The sequence below is a fragment of the Coregonus clupeaformis genome, chromosome 7, assembly GCF_020615455.1.
Source record: "Coregonus clupeaformis isolate EN_2021a chromosome 7, ASM2061545v1, whole genome shotgun sequence".
In the NCBI taxonomy this organism is placed as follows: domain Eukaryota; kingdom Metazoa; phylum Chordata; class Actinopteri; order Salmoniformes; family Salmonidae; genus Coregonus; species Coregonus clupeaformis.
Window position 1 is genome coordinate 12,479,881 of NC_059198.1, and position 21,853 is coordinate 12,501,733.

Sequence of the window (21,853 nt, forward strand, 5' to 3'; positions counted from 1 at the left end):
TCTAAAACGTTTGACCGGTAGTGCATATATATATATATATATATATATATATATATACAGTGGGGAGAACAAGTATTTGATACACTGCCGATTTTGCAGGTTTTCCTACTTACAAAGCATCTAGAGGTCTGTAATTTTTATTATAGGTACACTTCAACTGTGAGAGACGGAATCTAAAACAAAAATCCAGAAATTCACATTGTATGATTTTTAAGTAATTAATTTGCATTTTATTGCATGACATAAGTATTTGATCACCTACCAACCAGTAAGAATTCCGGCTCTCACAGACCTGTTAGTTTTTCTTTAAGAAGCCATCCTGTTCTCCACTCATTACCTGTATTAACTGCACCTGTTTGAACTCGTTACCTGTATAAAAGACACCTGTCCACACACTCAATCGAACAGACTTCAACCTCTCCACAATGGCCAAGACCAGAGAGCTGTGTAAGGACATCAGGGATAAAATTGTAGACCTGCACAAGGCTGGGATGGGCTACAGGACAATAGGCAAGCAGCTTGGTGAGAAGGCAACAACTGTTGGCGCAATTATTAGAAAATGGAAGAAGTTCAAGATGACGGTCAATCACCCTCGGTCTGGGGCGCCATGCAAGATCTCACCTTGTGGGGCATCAATGATCATGAGGAAGGTGAGGGATCAGCCCAGAACTACACGGCAGGACCTGGTCAATGACCTGAAGAGAGCTGGGACCACAGTCTCAAATAAAACCATTAGTAACACACTACGCCGTCATGGATTAAAATCCTGCAGCTCACGCAAGGTCCCCCTGCTCAAGCCAGCGCATGTCCAGGCCCGTCTGAAGTTTGCCAATGACCATCTGGATGATCCAGAGGAGGAATGGGAGAAGGTCATGTGGTCTGATGAGACAAAAATAGAGCTTTTTGGTCTAAACTCCACTCGCCGTGTTTGGAGGAAGAAGAAGGATGAGTACAACCCCAAGAACACCATCTCAACCGTGAAGCATGGAGGTGGAAACATCATTCTTTGGGGATGCTTTTCTGCAAAGGGGACAGGACGACTGCACCGAATTGAGGGGAGGATGGATGGGGCCATGTATCGCGAGATCTTGGCCAACAACCTCCTTCCCTCAGTAAGAGCATTGAAGATGGGTCGTGGCTGGGTCTTCCAGCATGACAATGACCCGAAACACACAGCCAGGGCAACTAAGGAGTGGCTCCGTAAGAAGCATCTCAAGGTCCTGGAGTGGCCTAGCCAGAACCCAATAGAAAATCTTTGGAGGGAGCTGAAAGTCCGTATTGCCCAGCGACAGCCCCGAAATCTGAAGGATCTGGAGAAGGTCTGTATGGAGGAGTGGGCCAAAATCCCTGCTGCAGTGTGTGCAAACCTGGTCAAGACCTACAGGAAACGTATGATCTCTGTAATTGCAAACAAAGGTTTCTGTACCAAATATTAAGTTCTGCTTTTCTGATGTATCAAATACTTATGTCATGCAATAAAATGAAAATGAATTACTTAAAAATCATACAATGTGATTTTCTGGATTTTTGTTTTAGATTCCGTCTCTCACAGTTGAAGTGTACCTATGATAAAAATTACAGACCTCTACATGCTTTGTAACTAGGAAAACCTGCAAAATCGGCAGTGTATCAAATACTTGTTCTCCCCACTGTATATACACTGCTCAAAAAAATAAAGGGAACACTTAAACAACACAATGTAACTCCAAGTCAATCACACTTCTGTGAAATCAAACTGTCCACTTAGGAAGCAACACTGATTCACAATAAAGTTCACATGCTGTTGTGCAAATGGAATAGACAACAGGTGGAAATTATAGGCAATTAGCAAGACACCCCCAATAAAAAAGTGGTTCTGCAGGTGGTGACCACAGACCACTTCTCAGTTCCTATGCTTCGTGGCTGATGTTTTGGTCACTTTTGAATGCTGGCGGTGCTTTCACTCTAGTGGTAGCATGAGATGGAGTCTACAACCCACACAAGTGGCTCAGGTAGTGCAGCTCATCCAGGATGGCACATCAATGCGAGCTGTGGCAAGAAGGTTTGCTGTGTCTGTCAGCGTAGTGTCCAGAGCATGGATGCGCTACCAGGAGACAGACCAGTACATCAGGAGACGTAGAGGAGGCCGTAGGAGGGCAACAACCCAGCAGCAGGACCGCTACCTCCGCCTTTGTGCAAGGAGGAGCAGGAGGAGCACTGCCAGAGCCCTGCAAAATGACCTCCAGCAGGCCACAAATGTGCATGTGTCTGCTCAAACGGTCAGAAACAGACTCCATGAGGGTGGTATGAGGGCTCGACGTCCACAGGTGGGGGTTGTGCTTACAGCCCAACACCGTGCAGGACGTTTGGCATTTGCCAGAGAACACCAGGATTGGCAAATTCGCCACTGGCGCCCTGTGCTCTTCACAGATGAAAGCAGGTTCACACTGAGCACATGTGACAGACATGACAGTCTGGAGACACCGTGGAGAATGTTCTGCTGCCTGCAACATCCTCCAGCATGACCGGTTTGGCGGTGGGTCAGTCATGGTGTGGGGTGGCATTTCTTTGGGGGGCCGCACAGCCCTCCATGTGCTCACCAGAGGTAGCCTGACTGCCATTAGGTACCGAGATGAGATCCTCAGACCCCTAGACAATGCTAGACCTCATGTGGCTGGAGTGGGTCAGCAGTTCCTGCAAGAGGAAGGCATTGATGCTATGGACTGGCCCGTCCGTTCCCCAGACCTGAATCCAACTGAGCACATCTGGGACATCATGTCTCGCTCCATCCACCAACGCCACGTTGCACCACAGACTGTCCAGGAGTTGGCGGATGCTTTACTCCAGGTCTAGGAGGAGATCACTCAGGAGACCATCCGCCACCTCATCAGGAGCATGCCCAGATGTTGTAGGGAGGTCATACAGGCACGTGGAGGCCACACACACTACTGAGCCTCATTTTGATTTGTTTTAAGGACATTACATCAAAGTTGGATCAGCCTGTAGTGTGGTTTTCCACTTTAATTTTGAGGGTGACTCCAAATCCAGACCTCCATGGGTTGATAAATTTGATTTCCATTGATAATTTTTGTGTGATTTTGTTGTCAGCACATTCAACTATGTAAAGAAAGAAGTATTTAATAAGATTATTTCATTCATTCAGATCTAGGATGTGTTGTTTAAGTGTTTGAGCAGTGTATATATACACTACCGTTCAAAAGTTTGGGGTCACTTAGAAATGTCCTTGTTTTCGAAAGAAAAGCCATTTCTTTGTCCATTAAAATAACATCAAATTGATCAGAAATACAGTATAGACTTTGTTAATGTTGTAAATGGCTATTGTAGCTGGAAATGGAAATGGCTGATATTTAATGGAATATCTACATAGGCGTACAGAGGCCCATTATCAGCAACCATCAGTCCTGTGTTCCAATGGCACGTTGTGTTTGCTAATCCAAGTTTATCATGTTAAAAGGCTAATTGATCATTAGAAAACCATATCTCAGACTGGCCAATAAAAATAAAAGATGATGATGGGCAAAAGAACACAGACACTGGACAGAGGAAGATTGGAAAAAAGTGTTATGGACAGACTAATCTAAGTTTGAGGTGTTCGGATCACAAAGAAGAACATTTGTGAGACGCAGACCAAATGAAAAGATGCTGGAGGAGTGCTTGATGCCATCTGTCAAGCATGATGGAGGCAATGTGATGGTCTGGGGGTGCTTTGGTGGTGGTAAAGTGGGAGATTTGTACAGGGTAAAAGGGATCTTGAAGAAGGAAGGCTATCACTCCATTTTGCAACGCCATGCCATACCCTGTTTACGGCGCTTGATTGGAGCCAATTTCCTCCTACAACAGGACAATGACCCAAAGCACAGCTCCAAACTATGCAATAACTATTTAGGGAAGAAGCAGTCAGCTGGTATTCTGTCTATAATGGAGTGGCCAGCACAGTTACCGGATCTCAACCCTATTGAGCTGTTGTGGGAGCAGCTCGATTTGAGCCAATTTCCTCCTACAACAGGACAATGACCCAAAGCACAGCTCCAATCTATGAAAGAACTATTTAGGGAAGAAGCAGTCAGCTGGTATTCTGTCTATAATGGAGTGGCCAGCACAGTCACCGGATCTCAACCCTATTGAGCTGTTGTGGGAGCAGCTTGACCATATGGTACGTAAGAAGTGCCCATCAAGCCAATCCAGTTTGTGGGAGGTGCTTCAGGAAGCATGGGGTGAAATCTCTTCAGATTACCTCAACAAATTGACAACTAGAATGCCAAAGGTCTGCAAGGCTGTAATTGCTGCAAATTGAGGATTCTTTGACGAAAGCAAAGTTTGAAGGACACAATTATTATTTCTATTAAAAATCATTATTTCTAACCTTGTCAATGACTACATTTCCTATGCATTTTGCTATATTTCCTATTCAAACTCATTTCATGTATGTTTTCATGGAAAACAAGGACATTTCTAAGTGACCCCAGACTTTTGAATGGTAGTGTATATACAGTGGGGGAAAAAAGTATTTAGTCAGCCACCAATTGTGCAAGTTCTCCCACTTAAAAAGATGAGAGAGGCCTGTAATTTTCATCATAGGTACACGTCAACTATGACAGACAAAATGAGAAAAAAAAATCCAGAAAATCACATTGTAGGATTTTTAATGAATTTATTTGCAAATTATGGTGGAAAATAAGTATTTGGTCAATAACAAAAGTTTCTCAATACTTTGTTATATACCCTTTGTTGGCAATGACACAGGTCAAACGTTTTACATTTACATTTTAGTCATTTAGCAGACGCTCTTATCCAGTGAATACATTTTTTTTATTTTTTATTTTTTTTATACTGGCCCCCCGTGGGAATCGAACCCACAACCCTGGCGTTGCAAACGCCATGCTCTATCAACTGAGCTACATCCCTGCCTGCCATTCCTTCGTTGCCCGGGCGGTGTGTTTGGGATCATTGTCATGCTGAAAGACCCAGCCACGTTTCATCTTCAATGCCCGTGCTGATGGAAGGAGGTTTTCACTCAAAATCTCACGATACATGGCCCCATTCATTTTTTCCTTTACACGGATCAGTCGTACTGGCTTAAGCAGGGGGACACGTCTGGCACTGCAGGATTTGAGTCCCTGGCGGCGTAGTGTGTTACTGATGGTAGGCTTTGTTACTTTGGTCCCTGCTCTCTGCAGGTCATTCACTAGGTCCCCCCGTGTGGTTCTGGGATTTTTGCTCACCGTTCTTGTGATCATTTTGACCCCACGGGGTGAGATCTTGCGTGGAGCCCCAGATCGAGGGAGATTATTAGTGGTCTTGTATGTCTTCCATTTCCTAATAATTGCTCCCACAGTTGATTTCTTCAAACCAAGCTGCTTACCTATTGCAGATTCAATCTTCCCAGCCTGGTGCAGGTCTACAATTTTGTTTCTGGTGTCCTTTGACAGCTCTTTGGTCTTGGCCATAGTGGAGTTTGGAGTGTGACTGTTTGAGGTTGTGGACAGGTGTCTTTTATACTGATAACAAGGTGCCATTAATACAGGTAACGAGTGGAGGACAGAGGAGCCTCTTAAAGAAGAAGTTACAGGTCTGTGAGAGCCAGAAATCTTGCTTGTTTGTAGGTGACCAAATACTTATTTTCCACCATAATTTGCAAATAAATTCATTAAAAATCCTACAATGTGATTTTCTGGATTTTGTTTTCTCAATTTGTCTGTCATAGTTGACGTGTACCTATGATGAAAATTACAGGCCTCTCTCATCTTTTTAAGTGGGAGAACATGCACAATTGGTGGCTGACTAAATACTTTTTTCCCCCACTGTATGCCTATAATATTATTGGAAATGTGATTATATTAGGCCTATGTTTACAAAGACATAAACACACACAAAAACAGAAAAGTGTTAATAAACATACATTTTATTCTGTAATTGTCATGTATGTATTTGTTACCAAACACATTCTTTGTCTGATACAAAGGCAAATATGGTCCCTATTCCATATATTTCCATAAGGGCAGGTGAGCATGGTCTGAACCCTGTTAACATTTCCTCTCTTACATGGAATTCACATTAGTAGTCAGCATTATAAATTGTTACAAATACAGGTATCCCAAGTTATTCAGCTGAGATTACAGGACTTTCTAATATGACCAAATGCCTAATATATGTTAGAAATACAGCTGCTGTTATGCGACGCACAATTGACTATTCTTAGTGTCATAAGAACATTTTCAGACCTTCTGACATCGTCTCAAATACCTTCCCCAACACCTTTTTGTGTCTATATCTGTAAACACATTCATGTAATATATAATACAGTAGTCTAAATAAAGGTAATATTTTAATACCCTAGCTAACAGTTCTAAACACTTGTTAATACTGAAGATGGAGTTTGGGGTGGAAGATACTGGCACTGGATAGATCAAATCTATATGGCATCTCATTAAACATGGACTAAATTTTTGCTGCTCATTTAAAATGCAAGCCTAAAAATATGAACCATCACATATTTGTACACAAGCTACCAGGTGGGTCCAAATATTCGTTATCACCGCTCTATGCAATGCAGTTCTATCAGCAATGCATGTAATGTTGAAATATAAATGATTTATAAACTGCTACATATTTGTGCATTACAGGTCAAATCAAATGTACATGCTGCTTTGGACATTGGTCTTATATGTATAAGACTGATAAGTTCAATACAATGCTATACTGTAATTTTCCAGCTACACCCTGTTCCAGGTTCTACAAATGCCTTTTTGTGTGCAGACTGACCTTCCAGCCAAGCACTGAACCACCTGATCCTACTGAACTTCACTTAGCCAATTTGACTGCAGAAAAGAGAATGTTGGGAATGTGATATCTAGACATAACTTCAAGGACTAGAGCCACTATAAGTTCCAATCTGTAATATGGATTGTTGGTCTAAGGTACAGTATGTTAAGTCTCTATACTAGTCCTAGCACTCCTCTCCATCAAAACAAATCGTGTCACATGCACACAACTGCCTTTAGTATACTCATGCCACTTTTGTAGGGACCCCTAGACTTCAATGCCAAATCGGGAGAACAGAACCAGCTGGATTTTTTGCTATCTCCAGTTCCACCCCCTGCCCTATCCGAGAATGTCACATGTTTGAGGACAGTAGGACCGATTGTAAGTAGTGTTAGTTTGACCAGGAGTGAGCAGCAGCACCCTTGGTCCCTTGGTTTCAGGCACTCTGTGATCTCTCTCTCTCTCTCTCTCTCTCTCTCTCTCTCCCCCTCCCTCCCTCCCCCTCTCCCTCCCTCCCTCCCTCCCCCTCTCTTCCTCCCTCCCTCCCTCCCTCCCTCCCTCCTTCCCCCTCTCTCTCGCTCTCTCTCCCTCTCTCAATGGCAGACAGCCAGCAGGAGACGTTTGAAGTCCCCACCACACTCAGATTTGATGGCATCCTTCAGGGACATGTCATACTTCTCCAGGTACATGTCTTTAATGGTCTCCAGATCATACTGTTGAACAGAAAACACTTATCTCATCAGCTGACCTTTGTCTGCTTTTAGATTCATCAACCGAGTCAGGTAGTCTAAAAGGGGCATTTTCTTAATGATTTCCCGGAGCCATGTACAGTATAATGCCTTTGCAATTGTTGCTGAGGTAGTCCACAAGGTTAGCATAGCCTCTCTGGATGACACAACCCAAACCTATTTTCATATCATACAAATGTTACCATAAAATAAAGTATTTAATATCAATTCGATGCATGTAGTCAGTAGTCACAAACTTATTTGGTGTCTTTGATAGAGAAAAGCACGATCCTAAGACTCTGTCAGAGAGTGTAAGTCCATATATTACCTCAGAGCGGCATATGATGATGCGGATGAGGGTGTCCTCATCAGTGCCTGCTCCTTTCATGGCTTCATTCAGTCGCCGGGCGAAATAAAGCTGAGGGTTCTTAGCAACCCTCACTGAAAAGAGAAAATGCCTTAAAATACACTGATTTTCTCAACCAAAATAAAAATGGGTATTTGGAAGGCACCTGACACATCGCATTCAAGTGAGTTACTTTTTAATCTAGTTTAATGTAGTGCTTTTAAGTTGTGTACACACCAAGTGTGATGTAGCAGCCCTTCAGTGTCCCAGAGACCTCATTCTCAATGGCATCCAGGATTTCTGTTCCAGAGAGCTGGGACAAAGGAAAAAGGGTTAGCATAACACTTAGCATACACAGCAGTACAGAGGACACATCACAAGGAGCCTGCAGTGTGTAAAAAACACATTGACTGACAACAGACTTGGCTGCTAATAGTGGACCCACCTGCTCATACACCTTGAAGGTGGCCTGAAGTTGCAGATAGTTTCTTTTGGCCAGAATAAAGTTGAACGTGGATTCATCCGTTCCAAAACATCCCTCACCAGCCTAAATAGTAAATATGGTTGAAATTAAACAGGTAAAATCGACCTCTTGATACTATTGTTTCTTGAATGCACTTCTCTATGCCATACCTCAAACAGGGCGGTGGCATCTGCTTCAGCCAGACCCTCATCCACATCGTAACTCTCATCTCTGGTGCCCTAGAACAGAAAGCTTTCACTGACTTCTGTGGTGAGATGAAATGTAGCCTTTCTGTCTGGCTCAGGATATTGTATCTGGCCTCCATTTTACTAATGAAAGGAAATCGGAAAAGCAGGCAGACAGCCAACCAGCCAGTGTTTGTGTGTGTGTGAGTGAGTGAGTGAGATAGAAAGAGAGAGAGACACTTGGGGTTAAGAGAGAGGCCAGGCAGAGGGAGCTTGATTTCAGTCCAAAGACACGGAAGGGAATTGTGTTACATGGCAAGAGTCCAAGAGTGAAACCATGGGGCCACTTACCTGTAAAAGAGCAGTGAGCAGGTTTCTCACATCTCCACTAGTGTCCCCTTCGACATCTGATTCCAGGTCCCGTTCATGCACTAGAGAAGTCACAGCGAAACAAAGAGAGAGAGAACGCAATGTAAAAATAAGGAATATATAATTAAAGGCAGATGTAACATTGAGAGGCACAGAGGAATAGGTGTTCCCTTGTTGTTATGACCACTGATATCATTATTCTATCTAAGCCAATGGGAAAAAGGCATGTTGGAAAGCCACCCATAACAACAAGATATGTATTTTAATCACAATCCCAAATCAGAACAGATTCAGAAGTACAGAAAACAACAGGATGAGCAGAATAAGGTGACCAGTGTGGTTGAGATTGCAAGCCTATGGACTTTACTGGTCATGCAAACTATGAACTCTTGCCCTAAACTAGCCAAATGAGTTAGGTTCACTTCAGGGCTTCTTCCTTTATTAATTATGCAAAAACACAACTAGATTAAGTTAAAGGGGAGAAACAGCGCCACTGGCCGCCCAACCACTGTTGTTATTGTTTTTGTTCCCGAGCTGAGGAGCGTTGCACAGCATGGTAACAAAAAATGTGCAGTACATATTGTGCTCTTCTATCGCACCTGCAATGATGTCCCAGATTTAAAAAACGTGTTTGTTGTTTGCAGTCATTTCTTTGTTGATGTAACATCGCAATTGGATGTGGCTGTTTCACCATTAAGGATTCCAGCTTTAAGGTGCAGTGTGAGGGTGGCATTGATACTTACCCTGAAAGTAGCATTCTTTTAACATGTGAATATCCTGTTGGGAAAGAAAGAGAAGACTGTTTGCGTCTAATCTTGAAAACGTTTCTATTGCCCATAATACTTATGATTCTACTCAGGACAGGTTGAAACGTACAGCATTTGTGGCAGTGCACAGAATCTCCACCAGAGTATCCTCATCAGTGCCTGCTCCCTTCATGGCCTTCCTCAGCTCTTTCACTGCATAGACGACTGGAGGGTCCAGCATGGCCACGACGGCATTCTCAAAGTTCCCCCCCAGCTCGCTCTTCAGCACATCCACCAACTCCTTCTCCAGAGAGAGAGAGAGAGAGAGAGCGAGAGAGAGAGAGAGAGAGAGAGAGAGAGAGAGAGAGAGAGAGAGAGAGAGAGAGAGAGAGAGAGAGAGAGAGAGAGAGAGAGAGAGAGAGAGAGAGAGAGAGAGAGAGAGAGAGAGTATGGGTGTGGTTAGCTGGTTTCCTCAAATTAGCCACACATTTCGGTTATGCAAAACTACATATTTCTTGGTGCGGTATAAGATGTACATAATTCCTCTACTTTTAAATGAATGAGTATGATACTCACATTCTCATAGTTGTCAAAATAGGCCTGTTTAATTTCCATGCGCTGGGCTGCACAGCGGTTAGTAAGTATGTCAATGATGACCTGTTCATCAGTGCCTGTGCAACAAAATACAATCATAAACAAAACACAAGTACCACGCTTAGGTCCTATTTGGACTATGGCACAACCTTGTACCATTAAATAGCATAGGCACAGCTATTTGTTCATTGTAGGTAAACCCATACATATCTCACTCATTGAGCAGAGACATCCTTGGAATGTTACAAATTAACAAAAAAAATTGCAACTTACCCAAGCCTTTGCAGGCTTTGCGTAAGGCCTTTATGTCAGCCGCAACATCAAAGTCCTCACATGGCATGATTGTGGGCTAAATTAACATAAAGATAATTGTTATGACATGCTCTACATAAGAGCTAATATCCACACAAAAAAACACCATAATACAAACGTTTTGGGAGCAGTTTGATGCATACTTTGCCTTATATAGTAGACTGTACTAGTCTACCATCCCTTCCAATCCTAGTAAAAAATTAACTATTTAACATCACAATAGTTTAAAAACATTTAAATCAATAGGCCTTTCACATATGTATTATGTAATAACACTGTAGTATTAGAAACAATGTAACATGACATGGGGAGGGGAGAACAGATTGAGCTGAAATGACAAGAAATACACTGGCTCAGGAATTTGGCAGCTGATGTGTGTTTATCAAACAAAGTATATGGGTGCAGCGCCCCATAGCCGAAATTGAGACATGACAATGGAAACACCCCATAGAAATAGATAGAGGACTCTAGATGGATATAACCGTTTTAGCATGGACAGTCCCATTGAGGGCTTTCAACATTTTATAGTAGTCAACTGGGTGGGTATTCCTATGGGTTGGGAGTGATCAGCCAACGATCAGAGCATTGCGTTCTTCTTCAAATTGAGTTGCCTATGGTTGGTAAATGGCTTAAAGCTACTGGTATATCACTGCCATCTAGTGGCCACAATAACTTAATGACGCACAAGATTTGGTTCAATCCCCAATATTAGCGTTATGCTTTTTTCAAACACAAAATAATAATAATTTTGACCACTTTAAAATGGAGATAGCAATGGCGTTGCCCATGCTGTCGCAGACTCCATATTAGCAAAGATACAAAGATGAGTCCTCTATCTATCTCTATGAACCACCCTCATCCTCTGCTCCCATCCGTACACTTCCTCTCTGATTCACTTGTTCATTATTTAGGTTAATTTTAACAGGATTGCTTCCTCTGCGTTTCTTCAGCCCTGTCACATGCGCTAGTGTGTAATTTGTAGGGCATGTGGATTTAAAAAATCACGGTGACAGATTTTACACAATGTGTCAATCTGAATAAAAATGGCATCATCTATTATAATCCCACATTAAATTGCGGTATAGTGTGGAATGTCGGCTACAAAATCAAAATAGTTTTCTGATGCCGTTATAACGTTGTAATCCACCCCTTACAATGATAATTAATCAACAAATAAAAAACGTATTGGCCTACACAGTAGCCTAGATAATATTCACAAATGCCTATCATTTTCAATCGACCTTCCTCGGTTTTACTTAGTTTTATCACATCTTTGTAAAATTATAAAAGGATGGTAGGTTTCGGTACTTACTTGGCAGTTTCCCATTTTATAGATATTTGTCCCGCTGTGTTGAGATCACTGTGGAATGTAGTCGATTCCTCGTACTTACCAGACGTGGTAGCGAACATTCATGTAAACTCACGAGATCAGGCGGCTTGCAAGGCAAACACCAAAGATGGTGGATAAATGAAGATAGTTCACTCATGCCGTTTATATTTGAAATAAATGTGTCAGTTCCGGTCTACTTAACTGTGTGTGGCTCCCATAGACACCAATGAAATAGCAGCTGGGCCTAGTCTACTTAGTTCAAGGATGTGCAACTTTGATTGTGGTGGGGGCCACAAAAAAATCTGAACTCATCATGAGGGGCCGCAGTGGCTCACAGGTCTACCTACCCACATCCATACCCACACATGCAGTCAGAGCTGGCCCTAGCCCTTTGGGGGCCCTAAGTTAAATATGATTTAGTTAATTTACTTTCATTGAACCAGAAAAGAACAGTGTGTGGAGTGTCTCGCTTCCTCTTCCGTCTCTAGCTAAAACCACAGAGTTTCTAAACTTATCTTTGCTAAAACTCTAAGCCAAGTTGCAAAACTCATTCCACGGAGGGCCGAATGTGTCCGGGTTTTCGATGATAACGAATTTAGGTTACTAATTAGTAAGGGACTCCCCTCACCTGGTTGTCTAGGTCTTAATTTAAAGGACAAAAAACAACCCAGCAGACTCTAGGCCCTCCATGGAATTAGTTTGACACCCCTGCTCTAAGCCCAGGCAGAGCGGAAGAGGCGAAGCAAGAGGGTTTACTCTGCCCCAAAATCTGTCCACGTTAAGCAGATCATTAATTATTAAGCAAGTGAGGCGTTTTAGTATGGGGGGCAATGAGGGAGCATCAAAGTTAGTCAAGATAAAAAGGAATTGCTATTTTGATACGTGAGGTTTATTTGAGCTAATATACGTTTCTTAATACTTAGGTTGTTACGAGTTTACTGATATAAGTGTAATGCACGTGACATCCCGGCAACTTTGAGAAAAACATTTTATATTGGAGTTGTCCCTGTTGAAATTCGAGACGGTCTATGCATATTCATGAGGCTAGCATAGCATCTCATGCTCCATTGAATACAGGCGGTTGACGTCAACACACATCATCGAATATTCAAAAAAGTGTTGAAATAGATGAATAGGCAGGAGCTTGACAGCCCACCGTTCCGCTATGTGGACAACGAATTCCATTGTTAGAGTGGAGACATAGATATGTCGTCATTATATCCAGTACCTCTGGCCCAGGGCCAGTATCATTGCACCCAGGGGAGAAGGACTGCCCCCTCTCATTGAAGCCCCAGAAGTTCAAGGCCGACCTCGGTACTGCAGGCATTGTTAGCAGAAAACAGGATCCCCATTATAGTGAATGGAAAAATGGCAATCTTCGTGGTCAGTCTTTGCATAAATAAATACAAAATTTAAGAAAATCATGGTAACAATAATTGCTTCTAACACACCAGATGTATGTCCTTGAACCGATTATTTTAAAATCGCACCCAGAATAATAATTATGGATAATGTAGTTGCTAATGGCAGTCTGCAGTACCCAGGTCAGCCTTCAATTTGAGTTACTCAATGAGAGGGAGCAGCACTGAGCTAGCCTGCAACGTCACTTCCTAGAGTATCTTAAACTGAGCATTTCATGTCTCCATGAGACGCCATCTTAACCGACTTCATTTGGCTTCAATGCGCTATTCAGTCTCTACATAGGAATGAATGGTTTCACGTGATCGATGGCTTTGTCCATTCATTTACAGTCATTGGTCTGAGCAGAGGAACACGACCCACGTTATTGCAATCTGGTCCCTGACAGAACAGTCAATGAGGTGGCATGTAACCATTGGTTGATGCATGCAACATCTAAGCAGGGTAGCACGACCAAAGACTCATCACAGAGAGCATGCAACAAACTTCATTATAAGGACAGATGGTTGAATATTAAGTTTGTCTTCTCCTGTGCAGTCTATGAATTGCATCAACCGATGGGCGAATTCCTGTCGTTTCACACTGGGTTCATTCATAGCCGAAAAAAGTGTCCCAGCTGTCCATTGCTGTATGACGGAATACTTAGTCCCCTATCGACTGAGGTGAAGGAAGCTACAGCAGCTCTCCAAACAGCATTTTACAGTTAAAAGATGGTGTAGAAATGCAGTAAATGAGCTTCAACTTTGAAACATGAGCACCTTGCAGTTTGAGTGTAAAATGTCCCCTTCTACACTAATTATATTTATAATAATATTTATATATGTAGGCCTTTATATAGGCCAATAAACTTATTGAATAGGTACAGTAAAATGTGATTATATAAACACTTGCCTAGTTAAATATAGGTTAAATAAAACACAAAAAACACACAAAAAAACAGACCTATGTTCACAAAAAAAAGACACAAAAAAATAATTTTAGAACATCGATTTTATTCTGTAATTTGCATGTATTTATTTGTTACCAAACACATTCTTTAGCTGATACAAAGGCAAATATTGGTCCCTATTCCATATATTTCCATAAGGGCAGGTGAGCATGGTCTGAACCCTGTTAACATTTCCTCTCTTGCATGGAATTCACAGTAGCCTAGCCAGCATTATAAATTGTTACAAATATCTCAAGTTATTCATATGAGATTACAGGACTTTATAATATGACCTAATTCCTAATATAGGAATATGTTAAAAATACTGCTGCCGTTATGGGACACAGAATTGACAGTTAGTGTCATAACATTTTAGATCATGCTATTCAAAGAGTTTAGATACTTCATACTTACAACTCTAAATCTTTTTCTCAAATACCTTCCGAGACCTTTTCAAATACCTTCTTGTGTATACAGTAAATATTTAAACACGTGTATGATATATAATGCTGCAGTCTTAATACAGTTAATCGTTTTAATACACATCTTAAGTGTTAGTCTTGCAATACAAACATTTTATGAGGTGTTTGAAGATTTGTCATGGCAGTTTCCCTTGCTTGCAACATATTGAAGCATGAAGTCAATGCATAGTTACTTTATTTGATTAAATAACTGTTTTCGACTGACAACATGAAGATTAATCAGTCAGTATAATTACACTGCAGTTATCTTTGGAGTGGGAGTGTTGATTATTTAAAAACAAAATCCAATTATATGTGCATTGATTCATATCCTTCTTCTTGTCATATAAAATACCATCGCTTCATAAGGACACTTTCATTTCTCCTTCATTTAAGTTGTAACTTCAAGGTAGATGGACAGATTGCATATAACTAGCTAGCTAACAGTTCTAAACACTCGTTAATACTGAAGATGGAGTTTGGGGTGGAAGATACTGGCACTGGATAGATCAAATCCATTTGGTGTCTCACTAAGCATGGACCAAATGTTTGCAGATCATTTTAAATGCAAGCCCAAAAATGTGAGCCATCACATATTTGAGCTATTATGTCGGTCCAATACAATGCTATAACCGTAATCTTCCAGCTACACCCAGTCCCAGTTCCTACAAATGCCCTTTTGTGTGCAGACTGACCTTCCTACCAAGCAGTGAAACACCTGATCCTACTGAACTTCACTTAGCCAATTTGACTGCAGAAAAGAGAATTTAGGAATTTGAGATCTAGTCACACAACTGTACACAGTAAACAGAATTTCAAGGACTAGGGCTACTAAGTTTCACTGGTAATGTGGATTGCTGGTCTACGGTAAGTCTCTAGTCCTAGCACTTCTCTCGATCAAAACCAATCACATCACATGGTATGTTATAAGCATCCAACTGCCTTTAGATAAGTAGATCAAATATAGCAGCCACATATTGATGATAACACTTTGTAGGGAACCTAGACTTCAATGCCAAATCAGGAGAACAGAACCAGCTGGATTTGAGCTATCTCCAGTACCACCCCCTGCCCTATCCGAGAATGTCACATGTTTGAGGACAGTAGGACCGATTGTAAGTAGTGTTAGTTTGACTAGGAGTGAGCAGCAGCACCCTCTGTCCCTTTTATGCACTCTGCTCTCTATCAGCTTTGTCTTTCCCCTCTCAATCTTTCTCTCTCAATGGCAGATAGCCAGCAGGAGACGTTTGAAGTCCCCACCACACTCAGATTTGATGGCATCCTTCAGGGACATGTCGTACTTCTCCAGGTACATGTCTTTAATGGTCTCCAGATCATACTGTTGAACAGAAAACACTTATCTCATTAGCTGACGTTTGTCTGCTTTTAGATTCCATGTCAAGTAGTCTAAAAGGGGCATTTTCTTAATGATCACACAATTCCCTGAGCCATGTATAATGCCTTCAAGTGTTGCCATGATAGTCCACAAAGTTAGTATAGCATAGCCTCCCCCGGTTTTCATATTTTGCATGGTTTATAAATGTGCTATGGAGAAATGATCAAGTGTCCATAACAGAAAGTATTCCAAATCAATTAGATGTATGTAATCACAATGTAGTCAGTGGTCACAAATGATTTGGTGTCTGATAGAGCCAAGCACAATGCTAAGTTTCTGTCAGAGAGTTTGGATCCATGTGTTACTGTACCTCAGAGCGGCATACAAGGATGCGGATGAGGGTGTCCTCATCAGTGCCTGCTCCTTTCATGGCTTCATTCAGTCGCCGGGCGAAATACAACTGAGGGTTCTTAGCAACCCTCACTGAAAAGAGAAAATCAAAAGGCATTGAAATATACTGTCAGTTACTTCTAATTTGTTACTGGTTAATAGGCCTGTATCGTAAAACACCATTTCACATTTTGAACAAAGGCAAGCTAGGTAGAGGAAATTCTGAACAGTCACCCACACAACCAACTAAATACTGAGTAATACCCGCTTTACTCGAGTCACATGCATCCCTTCGGCATCTCTGCCCTCAGATGATCTCTGCACGCACACACACGCAAACACACACAAGCCAAGTTGTATACATACCAAGTGTGATGTAGCAGTCCTTCAGTGTCCCAGAGACCTCATTATCAATGGCATCCAGTATTTCTGTTCCAGAGAGCTGGGGAAAGCAGGGAGGGAATGAATAGAAGCATACACACTTGTACAGAGGATAGCTACAACAAATGGAGCCTGATGTGCTTCCAATTAAATAGACTTACCACAGGTTCTAAATAAACTACATTGAAGTATAACCATATATTATTATTTATATCTATAAATATTCAAGGCACTCATTTCAGCTTGTGTGAACAGACATAGGCTGCTAATAGTGGACCCACCTGCTCATACACCTTGAAGGTGGCCTGAAGCTGAAGGTAGTTTCTGTTGGCCAGGACGAAGCTGAAAGTGGATTCATCCGTTCCAAAACATCCCTCACCAGCCTAAATAGTAAATATGATTTCAATTAAACAGGTAAATCCACTTCTTGATACTATTGTTTCTTGAATGCACTTCTCTATGCCATACCTCAAACAGGGCGGTGGCATCTGCTTCAGCCAGACCCTCATCCACATCGTAACTCTCATCTCTGGTGCCCTAGAACAGAAAGCTTTCACTGACTTCTGTGGTGAGATGAAATGTAGCCTTTCTGTCTGGCTCAGGATATTGTATCTGGCCACCATTTTACTAATGAAAGGAAATCGGAAAAGCAGGCAGACAGCCAACCAGCCAGTGTTTGTGTGTGTGTGAGTGAGTGAGTGAGATAGAAAGAGAGAGAGACACTTGGGGTTAAGAGAGAGGCCAGGCAGAGGGAGCTTGATTTCAGTCCAAAGACACGGAAGGGAATTGTGTTACATGGCAAGAGTCCAAGAGTGAAACCATGGGGCCACTTACCTGTAAAAGAGCAGTGAGCAGGTTTCTCACATCTCCACTAGTGTCCCCTTCGACATCTGATTCCAGGTCCCGTTCATGCACTAGAGAATTCACAGAGAAACAAAGAGAAAGAGAGAGAGAGTTAATATGAGATTAAGGGCAGAGGAATGGGTGTTCCCTTGTTATTTATAACTGCTGATGTCATTATTCTATTTGAGCAAATGGGGAAGGCATGGTGGAAAGCCGGTGTCATTCTGTTAAGATTATTCCCATCCTGTTGTTGTTTTCTGTACTGCTGATTCGCTTTTGATTCAAGATTGTGGCTAAAAAATATATCTTGTTATTATGGGTGTCATGAAAACAAGATGCGTTTTTTAATCGCAACCCTAATCAAAAGTGAATCAGCAGTACAGAAAACAATAACAGGATGGGCAGAATCGAAACAGAATGACACTGGTTCAGTTAGAATTTATCCAAACCAAAAACCATGGATAGATGGCAGCATTTGCGAATGCTGTTCATGGATTACAGCTCAGCCTTCAACACCATTAGTGACCTCAAAGCCCATCACTAAGCTAGGTAAACTGGGACTGAAACCCTCCCTGTGCAACTAGGTCCTGAACTTCCTGACGGGCGCTGATCCGCAACACGGGGACCGCACAGGGGTGCGTGCTCAGCCCACTCCTGTACTCCCTGTTCACCTATGACTGCGTGGCTACGCACGTCTCCAACTCAATCATCAAGTTGGCTGACAACAGTGGTAGGCCTGAAGAGACAGCCTACAGGGAGGAGGTGAGAGCTCCGACGGAGTGGTGGCAGGAGAATAACCTCTCCCTCAACAAAACAAAGGAGCTGATCATGGACTACTGGAGACAAAAGAGAGAGCACGCCCCCATCCACATCGAAGGGGCCGCAGTGGAGTGGAGAGGGTCAAAAGCTTCAAGTTCCTCGGCATGCACATCACTGGCAACCTGAAATGGTCCATTCACATAGACAGAGTGGTGAAGAAGGCACAAACAGAAATTCGGCTTGGCCTCACCAACTTCTACAGTATCACCGCCTGGTACAGCAGGTACCGCCTGGTACTGCCTGCTCACCAGGAAATCTACAGCACCCAGTGTCACAGGAAGGCCAAGAAGATCATCTAGGACCTCAGCCACCGAGCCACGGCCTGTTCCCCCTGCTACCATCTAGAAGGCGGAGACAGTACAGGTGCATCAAAGCTGCGACCGAGAGATTGAGAAACAGCTTCTATCTCCAGGCCATCAGACTGTTAAATAGTCACCACTAGCCGGACTCCGCCCAGTACCCTGCCCTGAACCTTAGGTCACTGTTCTAGCCGGCTACCACCCGGTACTCTTCCCTGCACCTTAGAGACTGCTGCCCTGTGTACATAGAGTCATTAAACATGGGTCACTTTAACAATGTTTACATACTGTTTCACCCACTTTATATGTATATATATGTATGTATATACTGTATTCTAGTCATGTCTCATGCAAATATTAATATTTTTTTGGGGGGGAGGGGATTATGTGTGTATTGTTTTTTTATTGATAAGTATTACTGCACTGTTGGAGCTAGAAACACAAGCATTTCACTGCACCTGCGAAAACATCTGCAAATCTGTGTACACGACCAATACATTTTATTTTGATAAGGTGACCTGTATGCTGCAAAGCCTTATGGGTCTCTCAAGTTATGCCAACTATTAACTCGAGCCCAATGAGTTTCCTCCTTCGTTCACAACATAATTATGTAAAAAGACAACTTGATTGAGGGAGGGGTGGCATTGGTACTTACCCTGAAAGTAGCATTCTTTGAACATGTGAATATCCTGTTGGGAAAGAAAGATAGAAAAATTAATCAGACCATTATGTTTCAAATGTTCTATTTCCAATGACTTATATGATTCTACTCAGAATGAAACTGAAACGTACATCATTTGTGGCAGTGCACAGAATCTCCACCAGAGTATCCTCATCAGTGCCTGCTCCCTTCATGGCCCTCCTGAGCTCCTTCACTGCATAGACGACTGGAGGGTCCAGCATGGCCAGGACGGCATTCTCAAAGTTCCCCCCCAGTTCACTCTTCAGCACATCCACCAACTCCTTCTCCAGAGAAAGAGAGAAAGAGAGAGAGAGAGAGATTGTAGAACACATTGGGAGGGATCTTTGACCATTCTTTCATACAGAAACTTTCCAGATCCTTGATATCCTTCGTCTGCGCTTATGGACTGCCCTCTTCAATTCAAACCACAGGTTTTCAATGGGGTTCAAGTCCAAGACCATGACAAAATGTTGATTTTGTGGTCAATTAACAATTTCTTTGTGGATTTTGATGTGTGCTTGGGGTGATTGTCTTGCTGGAAGATCCACTTGCAGCAAAGTTTCAGCCTCCTGGTAGAGGCAACCAGGTTTTGCGCTAACATGTCCTAGTACTTTAAATGTCTTAGACCTTAACATAGGCCTCAGGACAAATGGAAGCAAAATAGCCCCATAACATCAAATATCCACCACCATATTTTACAGTAGGTATGAGGCTCTTTTCTGCATATGCATCCGTTTTTCGACGCCAAACCCACGACTTGTATGCGTGGCCAAAGAGCTTTATTTTCATGTAATCTGACCATAGCACCGACTGGAGTTTGCTAAACGGCATTGGCACTTGGATTGGAACCGGTGCTATGGTCAGATTCTTCTACTTCTAATAGAATGTGTTTGATACTCACATCATCATACTTATCAAAATAGGCTTGTTTAATTTCCATCCGCTGGGCTGCACAGCGGTTAGCCAGTATGTCAATGATGGCTTGTTCATCAGTGCCTGCACAACAGAACACAATCATACAATTAAAACAATTGGACTATGGTGCCACACTGAACCTTTAAACAGCAATTGCACAGCTAAATGGCATATTATTATATGTTAATTATAAGTAAATCCACATTGACAGACCTTTCCAAACAATCTCTCACTCATTGAGCATAAGCTTCCCTGGAATGCCATAGTTATAAATTAACTAAAAATATTGCAACTTACCCAAGCCTTTACAGGCTTTGCGTATGGCCTTTATATCAGCCATAACATCAAACTCCTCATATGGCACGATAGTGGGCTTAAATTAACATAAAAGTAGTTGTTATGACATAAACAAGACAATAAAATGCTAATATCAACACAACACAACTACCACCATTGTATCTCATTGTTGTGTTGGGAATTAAAAAGACACACATAGTAGGTGCCACCAATCAACAAAAGATTGGACATCTGAATAGCTTTATAAAAGTTTTGAATCAATTGTTCAGATATGTAATAAAACTGTAGTTGGCCTATTAGAATGTAACATGACATGTGGGACAATGCAATGAACTGCAATGGCATGAAATGCACCGGCTCAGGAATTTGGCCGCTGCTGTGTGTTAACCAAACAAAGTAGAGGCCCCATAGCCGAAATTGAGATGACTGTGGAAACACCCTCATCCCCCTACTCCTATCGGTACCATTCCTCTCGAATTCACTCATTGTTTAGGCCTACATTCATCTAACCGGATTGTGACGAATTCCGCAGTGGCCACTTCCTCTGCGTTTTCCCCGGCCTCACTGTCAAGGGCTATGTGGATTTGAAAAACCCATAGAAAAATGTCAAGGGCTACGTGGATTTGAAAAATGTCAATCTCAGTCAAAGTGATCGTATCCATAACCCCACATTCAATTGTGGTATAGTGTAATCTCCCGTGGACAGATTCTGCACTCAATTGACCAAATGACGCGAGATTGTATTTGAGATTAGTGTGGAATGTCGTTTTGACATTACAATATCCCTTACAATGAAACATTTACACAGAAATTGTAAAAACATATTCAACATATAGGCCTAAACTTTCCAATAGATCTGCCTCGTTTTACTACGTTTTTCACATAAAAAAAAATAAAAAAATCTGACCATTGGGGCCTAAACTTTAACATTTTAATTCGCATTTCTCGCAGCAACTTCAACATGCGCATAGGCCTACGTTTGGTGCGTAAAATGATACAAATATTTTTTTTAAAGGATGGTACTCACTTGACAGTTGCCCATTCTCGAGATGTTTGTCCCGCTGTTGAGAGGCTTTGGCTGCTGGTGAGACTCGGATTAACCGTAGTTGTGGAAGTCCTGGCGACTGGCGAGTGAAACCAATGTGCGACGTCATCGCGCAGAAATATAACGGAATTGAAAGCGCCTCCTTCAGTTAACCATTTACTTACATCGGAGAGAGCGACTCGAGAGGCGCCTGTATGATCTCC

The 21,853-nt window shown here is 42.2% G+C and overlaps 2 protein-coding genes across 3 annotated transcripts; both read right to left on the reverse strand.

Moving 5' to 3' along the window:
* Positions 1-7,321: 7,321 nt before the first annotated feature.
* On the reverse strand, positions 7,322-11,966 carry LOC121569386 (annexin A13-like). Its single transcript, XM_041880292.2, has 11 exons — positions 11,818-11,966; positions 10,467-10,542; positions 10,176-10,270; positions 9,730-9,900; positions 9,597-9,630; positions 8,836-8,915; positions 8,470-8,538; positions 8,282-8,383; positions 8,074-8,149; positions 7,819-7,931; positions 7,322-7,475 (listed from the first exon to the last, which is right to left on the reverse strand). Exons 1-11 carry the CDS (start codon positions 11,830-11,832, stop codon positions 7,356-7,358), a joined length of 951 nt encoding a protein of 316 aa, XP_041736226.2. The 5' UTR covers positions 11,833-11,966; the 3' UTR covers positions 7,322-7,355.
* Positions 11,967-14,226: 2,260 nt separating this feature from the next.
* LOC121569385 (annexin A13) lies at positions 14,227-21,750 on the reverse strand. Of its 2 annotated transcripts, none has more exons than XM_041880290.2 (11): positions 21,633-21,750; positions 20,606-20,681; positions 20,295-20,389; positions 19,504-19,677; positions 19,367-19,400; positions 17,585-17,664; positions 17,219-17,287; positions 17,032-17,133; positions 16,736-16,811; positions 16,350-16,462; positions 14,227-15,982 (listed from the first exon to the last, which is right to left on the reverse strand). In XM_041880290.2, the coding sequence occupies exons 1-11, from the start codon at positions 21,645-21,647 to the stop codon at positions 15,863-15,865; spliced, it is 954 nt and encodes a 317-aa protein (XP_041736224.1). In that variant the 5' UTR covers positions 21,648-21,750; the 3' UTR covers positions 14,227-15,862. The 2 variants fall into 2 exon arrangements, with proteins under 2 accessions (XP_041736224.1, XP_041736225.1); XM_041880291.2 differs by having other exon boundaries at positions 19,504-19,674; positions 21,633-21,749.
* Between the last annotated feature and the right edge of the window lie 103 nt (positions 21,751-21,853).

What these genes read in the sequence shown, in the direction of transcription:
- LOC121569386 (XM_041880292.2), bottom strand. An exon ending in CAAAGCCTGCAAAGGCTTGG is followed by an intron (nt 10,271 to 10,466) that starts GTAAGTTGCAAT and finishes TTTGTTGCACAG; the next exon opens with GCACTGATGAACAGGTCATC. An exon ending in ATGCCACCGCCCTGTTTGAG is followed by an intron (nt 8,384 to 8,469) that starts GTATGGCATAGA and finishes TTTACTATTTAG; the next exon opens with GCTGGTGAGGGATGTTTTGG.
- LOC121569385 (XM_041880290.2), bottom strand. An exon ending in CAAAGCCTGTAAAGGCTTGG is followed by an intron (nt 20,390 to 20,605) that starts GTAAGTTGCAAT and finishes TCTGTTGTGCAG; the next exon opens with GCACTGATGAACAAGCCATC. An exon ending in ATGCCACCGCCCTGTTTGAG is followed by an intron (nt 17,134 to 17,218) that starts GTATGGCATAGA and finishes TTTACTATTTAG; the next exon opens with GCTGGTGAGGGATGTTTTGG.